The 9,803-nt window shown below is 32.5% G+C and overlaps 1 protein-coding gene across 1 annotated transcript; it reads right to left on the bottom strand.

The window, feature by feature from the left end:
* Positions 1-1,664: 1,664 nt before the first annotated feature.
* On the bottom strand, positions 1,665-3,254 carry LOC145799944 (uncharacterized). The gene is made up of 2 exons (XM_082889587.1): positions 2,235-3,254; positions 1,665-1,914 (listed from the first exon to the last, which is right to left on the bottom strand). Exons 1-2 carry the CDS (start codon positions 3,205-3,207, stop codon positions 1,880-1,882), a joined length of 1,008 nt encoding a protein of 335 aa, XP_082745713.1. The 5' UTR covers positions 3,208-3,254; the 3' UTR covers positions 1,665-1,879.
* Between the last annotated feature and the right edge of the window lie 6,549 nt (positions 3,255-9,803).

Raw genomic sequence — 9,803 nt, 5'->3', positions numbered from 1 at the left:
ACCATACAAGGATTTTCGGAGTCTGCAAACTTTGTTGAAATTTGATGTCGTCTCAAGTCTAGCCGGAATGTCCATGTAAACTTCTTCCGCTAAGTCACCATTGAGGAAGGCATTTTTTACATCAAGTTGGTGAAGTGACCAATCGAGATTAGCTGCCAAGGATAAAAGTACACGAACAGTGTTGAGCTTGGCAACCGGAGCAAAGGTTTCTTGATAGTCAATGCCATAGGATTGGGAGAATCCTTTGGCAACCAACCGAGCTTTATAACGTTCCACATTACCATCTGCCTTGTGCTTTACTGTGAAAATCCATTTACATCCAACGGGTTTCTTACCTCTTGGAAGATCAGTAATTTCCCAAGTACCATTCGTTTCCAGAGCCCGAACTTCCTCATTGACTGCTGCCTTCCACTGAGGAGACTTGAAGGCTTCCTGAATATTCCGAGGAATGTGTATCTCCGTGATGCTAGAAGTGAAGGCACGGAACGAAGGTGATAGATTATCATAAGAAATAAAGTTCCCAATGGGATGCTGAGTACATGATCTAACTCCTTTTCTCCAAGCTATGGGCATATTAAGAATACTGTTTTCGAACTCAGAATCAACAGTACTATCTGTGGTAAGAAGATTGTTACCTGGAATGTTGCTTGGATTAGAACCCGGTTCAGCCTCATGGGATTGTTGAGAAAGTGCTCCTTCCTCCATTTCCTCTTGGATGTGTTCATTATCCCGCAAGGCAACAATGAACTCGGAATTTTCGGCAGGTACAGATGGATTCAATGACTCAGGAGGTGTGGGATTTTTGGTGGTGATGGATGGCTCACTAAATGACTCAGGGGTCCAAAATTGATATTCCTGGGTTGGAGTCTCCCCCTGAATATCAATTTTAGGGTAGTAAGACTGGGTTTCAAAAAATGTGACATCCATGGAAGTGTAGAATTTCCTAGTGACCGGAGAGTAACACTTATACCCTTTCTGATGTGACGAATACCCAATGAAGACACACTTGAGCGACCGGGGATCAAGTTTACCTCGATACTGTTGATGGACATGAACAAAGACAGAACACCCGAAAATTTTGGGTGGGATGGTGGAGATGAGGCGAGTAGTGGGAAAGGATTTTAGGAGAAGTTGACAAGGAGTTTGGAATTGTAGTACCTTAGATGGCATCCTATTGATAAGATAGGCAGCTGTAAGAACAGCTTCCCCCCAGAAGAATTGTGGAACATTTGTGGAAAACATGAGTGATCTAGCAACATCTAACAAATGCCGATTTTTCCGTTCAGCGATGCCGTTTTGTTGTGGGGTGTCAACACATGAACTTAAGTGAACTATCCCTTTGTCTGCTAAAAAATCTCCTAGAATTGAGTTGAAATAGTCCCGAGCGTTATCAGACTTTAGAATTTGGATTTTTGACTGGAATTGTGTCTGAATCATAATTTGAAAATTTTTGAAGATTTGGCTCGTTTCAGATTTGTCTTTCATGAGGAAGACCCAAGTTAATCTAGTGTGATCATCTATGAATGAGACAAACCACCTAGTACCAGTTACATTTTTTATTCTGGATGGACCCCAGATATCACTATGAATTAGTGAGAATGGATGAGACGCTTTATAGGATTGAATGGGAAAATGGGACCGTACATGCTTAGAAAATTGACAGATTTCACAATCAAAAGGTTTTGGATTTTTATTAAATAATGAAGGAAATAAATGCTTGAGATACATAACATTAGGATGACCTAAGCGATAGTGCCACAACATAATTGCTCTATCATTATTTTGACACGAAACCGAAAAAGAACTACCACAAATTGCCGTTTGAGGTTGTTCTTGTGGATAGTGGCGTTCCTTAAGGATGTAGAGTCCAGAGCATTCCTCAGCATTGCCAATCATCTTCCCCGAATCCAAATCCTGAAATTCACAATGAGTGGAGAAAAAATTAGTAACACACCTCTTTTCCTTAGTGAGTTTACTAATTGACAATAAATTACAGTCCAAGTCAGGAACAAGGAGAACAGAGTTGAGAATAAGATTCGTAGACAGCACAACTGAACCTGTACCGGCAACCTTTGATAGTGAACCATCTGCTATTCGGACCGTTAAATTATTTTGACATGAGTTATATGTATCAAAAATTGTTGCATCTCCCGTCATATGATCAGATGCTCCTGAGTCCACAATCCAAGGTTTTTTACGTTTCTTACTAACAGTAAAGGCGTTCAAAGAATTACCTTTGTGAGCCAAGGTTCCGGATCCTATGATGTGGTTGGAAGACGAACCAGATTGTGACTGTAGTAGTTTCTGGAGCATCTCCATTTGCTCCTTGGTGAAAGGGCTTGCTTCAGGTTGTGGTGATGGTTCATTTGTACCTACATGATTACCTCGTCCTTCTTTCTCAAGAGGCTGACGTGGTTTCCAATCTACTGGCTTTCCATGAATCTTCCAGCAAGTTTCTCTCGAGTGACCCGGCTTTCTGCAATGATCACACCAAGGCCTACCTCCTTTATTTTTCTGACGGTTGTCGATAGGAGCGAATTGAGTCTTAAGAGCCGAGCTTTCTGCCATATTCAGTTGTTGATGAGATCCCATCATGAGTTTTTTCCGACTTTCTTCGCGACGGACTTCAGAGAATGCCTCTCTAAGGTTAGGGAGCGGTTTTACTCCCATAATTCTTCCTCTGATTTCATCAAGATTTGTGTTCAATCCTAACAAGAATTTAAACACACGCTTCCCTTCGACAATCTTTTTATATAACAGACCATCAGTAACACACTGCCAGTTATGAACCTCAAACGTATCAAGTTGACGCCATAGACGAGTAAGGGTATTGAAATATTCAGTTACCGTAAGATTGTCTTGACGTAAATTGTGGAGGGAGCTTTCAAGCTGGATGATTTCAGATGTGTTTTCCTTGTCTGAAAACGTTTCTTTTGCCATGTCCCAGATCTCTTTGGCAGTATCAAATGACAGAAAATTTTCGCCAATGTCAGTGGTCATAGAGTTGACGAGCCACGACATGACCATATTATTTTCAGCTATCCACCTTTTGTAGGTTGATGCTGTGGTTTCTGGTAGCGCCGAGGCTCCGGTGATGTAGTCATCTTTCTCCTTTCCCCGTATAAACATTAACATGGATTGAGACCATTGCAAATAATTTTGCCCATTCAGTTTATGGGCAGTGATCGGAAGATGAGAGGTTTCCATTTGATGAGAGGATGAAGATGATGAGATGATAATATCAGAAGAAGAGGAGGATGAGTGGATAGTCATTCCGAAAGCTGGACCGTATTTAGTCATGCAATAGAAGGATATATTTGAGTAGAAGAGAAAAATTCGAATATTGACTGAAGAGGCGAAAATGACGAGACAGGATTACACCTGCTCTGATACCATGAAAATATTAATATTGAGAGAGAGAGAGAGTGATTGAAAGACTAAACATAGACTTTTTTTTTTTATTTCAATCTCTTAAGCCTTACAATGCTACTCCATTGTATAGGAGGTTTATACAATATGATCAGATGGAGGCCATGAGGCCACTACATATTTAACAAGCAGGCCACGAGGCCACTACATATTTAACTATACATTAATATATATTACATATATATCAGCATACACTCTGTTTATTATTATAATAACTAGCTTGATTAACCACCGAAAGCATATGAAATAAATTAATCACCGAAAGCATATGAAATAAAGAAAAGGGCTTGATGCATATGGCATCTGATGAAAACGTGGCTTGATTTTCAACATGGTTGAAGATGAAGATTCAACAAATCTATTTAAAAAAAGGGGCTCAGATCTGTTTAAAAGGCTTAGATCTATTGAGAAAGCAAACTCTAAAAAGCCTAGATCTATTCATCTTCCTCTTCGTTTCTTTTTGGTCATGTTCATCTTCCTCTTTTGTTCTTTGGTTTTGTGTTAGACAAATAGAGAAAGAAAGATTGGTTCTAGTAGAGAGAGGGGCTGCTTTGTTAAATTTTTTGTTTCAACAGATAGGTTAAATAATGTGGATATTTGAACAAATAGTTAAAAAAATTAAACAAATTAAAAAATTATTTGAACAGATAATCAAAAAATTTAAGTAGACAAAAAACATTTAAACAGATAGTAAAAAAAATTAAGAGATAAAGAATTATTCAATAGATAGATAACAGGATAAAATTGAAAACAAAATGTTTTTCAAAATAATAAATAGACTTCTCATCACAATATTTTACAAAGAGTGAGCTTCTCACTAAGAAAAAATATCCCTAAGATCTAATGCCTTATACCCTCCTTAGATTAGACTTTTTAATAATTTTCTCTTAAACTATTGGGAAGTAAAGTATAACAAAATGCATACTTAAAGGGAAATGGGTGCACACCATATGCACCTTATCATAAATTGGTGTAATTTTATCGTAAAATTTATAATATCAATCACAAAATGCGTAATCTCATCATAAATTAGCGTAACAAAAAATATCGTAATCAAGTCATAAACTTTCGCAATATCAAATATAAAATTTTGAACATTCTGATATGTTAATTTGTGACGAGATTACATATTTTATGATTAATATATAAAATTTTATAATAAAATTAAGCCAATTTTTTATAAGGTGCATATAGGACCGTAGGCTTTTCCTATAAATATAATAGTTGGCTTCCATGCAGTCCATTTTGGCTCTACCGAGCCTATTTATGAATTTTGTATTGATAATTTAAATTGTTCATTTGTTAAATTATTTGAGTATATAATTTATTAAAAAAATAAATTAGATTGATTTGTTAATAGTAATTTATTCAATGTTTGGGTTTATCATTGAGAAATAAACGAAAAGTGTGATTTTAAAAAGAACATTGTTATTCAAGTTCAAAAGGTAGATTCACTTTATATACTTAGTGATGTGTCAAGAAAATAATTAGTAATTAATCATTTTCTTGACATAGCACTAGATTTATAACGTGGGTCTAAAAAATGAACTTGTATATAATTTTCTATTAAAAAATAGATGATCTTTTTTTTGGTGACAAACGTGATAAAGTAAATATGTTATGATTATTATATCGACTTAATTTTTTGAATGAATTATATGCACGAAAGATACAACAAAATGAAAGATTTAAATTATCAAAACAAAATCCGTGATGGGTCCACGGAGCCAAACAACACTCTGTAGTACATAACCAACTCCTATATAGTATTCCGAAACAAAAATTGACAGAAAATTTTCTTGACCAATGAAGTAGCAGAAAATTTAACAGAAAAAATAATGCCACCAACTTTATTTATTTATTTATTTATTGAACTAGGCCACCAACTTTGTTAGCTAGTTAAAACATAACGAATAATATTATCTTGTGTATTTTGTAATTTTTTATTTGACGAAAACATTGCATAAATAATGAGAAAAAAAATACATAACAGTGGTAGTTTGAAAAAATAATTATAGATTCATAAAAAGTTTAAGATTTTATTTATTAATATTTATAAATTTTACTATTGGTTTATAATATTTTTTTAAAAAATATCATGTGATATTTTCCCTAAATAATATGGGAAATTACATCTCAGTAAAAAAAAAGAAGTTTAAGTTATTTACGATTACCCTAAAAAAAAAAAAAAAGTTATTTACGATTACATTCTGTCTCATATTTTCTCTAATCATCAACCAATCAAATCACTTACATATTATTAGATCTAGAAAATGAGTCTAACAAGTGAACTTATGCGTCATTTTTCATAAATAAAATATCGCCACTTTTCAAAATACCCTACTTCTCATCATAAGAGTTAGCAAGGTATGATAGAGTCTCTGTCTGTCTCTCCTAATTTCCATTACTAGGTAGGACTTCTTCTATTCAATCATACCCTCTCGCCCTCACCATCTGGTTTCCTCAACTATCCACTCCTCTTCTCCTTTCTTATAGCAGCAACACCTCTTCTCCAGCCCTTATCCTCAATAAAACCCATCTCTCTCTCTCAGCCTGTTACCATGATTGAATTTCTCTTCTGGGCCTCAGCGAAATCTATATGTGATTTGCTTTTGTTGTCCATTAATACAGATACCTTGACCTGCCGTATACAAACAAATAGGTAGAGGCAAACTAGTTCTTGTTATCAAATATTTAGAAGACAATAGAAATCATGCCCTTCCCACATCTTCCACGACAACCACAAAAATAGAGCACGGTAAAATTTCGGTATAAAATTTCAGTATTATATCTGTAAAATTTTGGTGAAAAGTCCAATACATAGTGCCTATTTGGTCTGGATTATTTTGAGTTTTAAAAGCTATTATAGACTGTTTGGTTGAGTTTAAAGGGTTCAACTTCAGCTTCTATAGCTTTTTTTGGAAGGCAAATTCTTTGGAAAATCAGAAGCAGCTGGGAGCTGCTTTTGCAAGTGGATTATGCGGAGGGGGTGATGAAATTACTTAAATATCCTCAGTATTTGAAGGTATTTACTCTTATACCACTATATATGTATATATGTATATTTTAACCGTAATCTACTCGTTACTGTTCACTGATACTCACAGAGAGACGGAGAGAGAGAGAGAGAGAAAGAGAGAGAGAGGCGATTTCTGGCGGGTGATCGGCGATTTCCGATGAGCTCTCCTCTCTCCGTTATGATTGAGAAACACTTTCCTCTCTCTATTCCTCGCCTTCGTCGCAGTCCTCCCATCCTCTATCGCGATCGATGGTGAACAGAAGCTCCATTTTCCGGTGAACCAGAGCGCTCTCTCTCTCTCTTCGGCGTTGTGCTGTGTCTGCGATTTCCGATTAGGATCTTGAGTTGTTCTCACTCTATACCAGAAGAGCAAAGCCCTAGTGTCGCGATCGACCTTCCGTGCTCTCACCGACTTTGCGAGATAGCCTAACAGTGACGAACCAGAGCTCACCACTGCATTTACAATCTCAAACCAGAGCGATCTTCATCCCATCCCCATCCCCCGATCTGCGAGATACCCTGTGGTTTGTCACCGTCGCGGTCGCGATCGCGATCTACGAGATGTGAAACCCTAACCATTGGCGACAGTAGCTAGGGTTTGTTAAAAAAAAAAAAAGTTAATAAATTAATAAAATTGGTATATTTTGTAATGAATTAATAAATTAAAAAATAACAATTTTTATATTATTAATTGGTATTCTAATAAAAAAATTAATAAAAAAGAATTACAATTTTTTTTTAAATTAATGAATTAATGAAAAGTTAACTGATATTAAGTTAATAAATGAATCACAATTTTAATTTAATTAATGAAAAATTAATTGATGAAAAAATAATTTAAGTTAATTAATGAAAAATTAATATAAATAAAATCACAACATTAATATAAATACGTGAATATTAATTGATATTAATTATAATGAATTAATAAATTAAAAAAAATTAACATAGAAAGAAAAGAAAAAAAAAAGACAAAAGAGAAAAGAAAATAAGGAGAAAAAGAAAAGAAAACAAAACAAAAGAAAAGAAAATGAAGGAAAAGAAAAGAAAAAAGTATTGTAAATAAAATCACAAATTTTATATTTTATAAGGGTAAAAAGGACATTACATAGTAAAAAGTTACTTTACAGCTTATTCAATCAAACACTACTCTGCTGATTAAATCTATAATCTCATAGCTGCACCAAACATGTTAACAACTTATGTTTAAAGCTATAATTAATAATCTATTAAGTCATAATCTATAATCACATTCTCACAGTTACACCAAATGAGGCAATAGTATTTTGGGATGGAGTTCTTTGTTTGCTATAAGGACGCATGCATGACATTTCTTGGTTGGTAACTCTTACGCTCTGTTTAATTAGGGGATTTGGAAGGAAATTTTAAAAAAGAAAAAGAAAATATAGGTGAAATGTAAATAAAATATAATTATATTTTACCTAGTTTCACACACCTTTTCATTTTCTTTTTTCAAATTTCTTTCCAAATTTCCCAATCAAACACAATATTAACGTGTAGTGATAAGGATAATTCTTGACATTTTTGCTTTCTAGGTGTATTTTGTGTTAAATTTTTTTAAAATCTCATAACTTGAGTTCTACAAATTTGTTTTTAACAAAATTGATATATGTAAATTTATCTTTTAGAAATCTTTCAAATAAGATCAATATTGAATATGAACTTAAAAAAAAAAAAAAGTTTAATAAACTGATTTTTCGGTCAATGAAAATAAAAGAAACATTTTCACTTTTTTTTTTTTAAAATTTTTTTGCAAATATAAGCGTTAGTAATCACTTTTAGCAGATCGGAGGGAGAAATCTCAAAAAAATATATGAAATAAAAAATAATCGTCCAAAATTAACTACCGAACTAAAAACTATGACTTGTTAAAATTTTAATATCATAAACAAATTATTTTGAGCGTATTCCATCTTTGTTGAAATCATAATTCATCATCCCCAAAATATACCAAGTAAAAAACACTAGAAAAGTTCAAAAATGAGTGAGACCATTAAAAAGATGAGTACTAATAGCTCTAAAGTGGTGTGGGTCTCACATGATGGGATGTTTTGCTTTTTTTTTTTTTTTTTTTTGAAATTTCTACCTCATTAGTGGTCCATTAATACTCTCAAATTAGTGGGATGAATCATTCTTGAAAAAAGTTATGGGGAAGCATTCCAGTCTTGGGCTTTGATTCACATGATCTAGAGTGACCGACCGTTAGTGTTTAAGCCCATTGGGCCAAGCTGCACCGAGTTTAATGAACAAATTTTGTTTGGGCAAGCTTATGTTAAGTGCGTAATGTTTGGTAGACCGGATCCTAGTGTATATCTTATTGGATCTGAACCATATTATTATAAAATTATTTTCTTTTATATATTAAACGATTTAACCTGTTAAACATGTCGAGCCGATTGCAAGGAAAATTATATATAAACTTATTTTTTAAATCTATTTTAGATTTAATTATGTATTAGTGATATAATTGGTTGATAGTTAGAGAAGATATGATAGAGTGTTGCCTTTAACATCTTAATTGAGTGTTACATTACTGGATTTGAAATTAAATCTAATTTTTGGTCGTGAAGAGTTGATCCCTTTAACTTTTTATTAGAACATCATCACAATTCATGAAAACGGAAGAGTTTGGAACACAAAATATTCTAAATATAGAATGTATAAATTCGACCTATATGTGAACATGTTTACAATTATAAACATGTATATTTTTTGTTTTATATCTGTGTATTCTATGCTTGGAAAATTTTGGCCTTGTCTGGTTTGTTTTTGAGAAAAAAAATTTTTGATTTTTTTTTTTTAAAATGGCAACTAATTTGATAAAAATAAATATCAAAAAATATTTTTAAAAATTATTTATAGCCTCTCAAAAGATAAACTTATGTCAAAATAATAGAGGTCTGTTCGGTAACCATTCCGTTTTCAGTTTATATTTATAAAAATTTTAAAAACTGTCATAAAAACTTGTTTGATAATTTTTTTGGTTTATAAATGGTTGTCTTAGTTTATAAATTTGAGAAAAAAACGTAAACTCAAAAAATGAGTTTACGTTTTCAGTTTTCAATTTTTTTTTCAAATAATTTTTTTTTCAATTATTTTTTTTTTCAATTAATTTTTTTTTCAATTATTTTTTTCCAAATAATTTTTTTTCAATTAATCTTTTTTTTCAATTAATTTTTTTTTTCAATTATTCTTTTTTTCATTTTTTTTTCAAATAATTTATTTTTCAAATAATTTTTTGCGAATTAATTTTTTTTTTCAATTATAATGTGTGATCTTATTTTCATAAATAATAAAAATATTTTAAGCCTGAACAAACATATTTTTTAGTTTA

The sequence above is a fragment of the Camellia sinensis genome, chromosome 9 (genome assembly GCF_055761805.1).
Source record: "Camellia sinensis isolate YWXY chromosome 9, ASM5576180v1, whole genome shotgun sequence".
NCBI classification, from domain to species: Eukaryota; Viridiplantae; Streptophyta; class Magnoliopsida; order Ericales; family Theaceae; genus Camellia; species Camellia sinensis.
Note: the sequence above shows the minus strand (reverse complement) of the source record. Positions and strands in the feature narration are given on the sequence as shown.

What these genes read in the sequence shown, in the direction of transcription:
- LOC145799944 (XM_082889587.1), bottom strand. Translation starts at nt 3,207, where the DNA reads ATGGAAACCTCTCATCTTCCGATCACTGCCCATAAACTGAATGGGCAA. An exon ending in CGGAACCTTGGCTCACAAAG is followed by an intron (nt 1,915 to 2,234) that starts GTAATTCTTTGA and finishes TGTGAATTTCAG; the next exon opens with GATTTGGATTCGGGGAAGAT.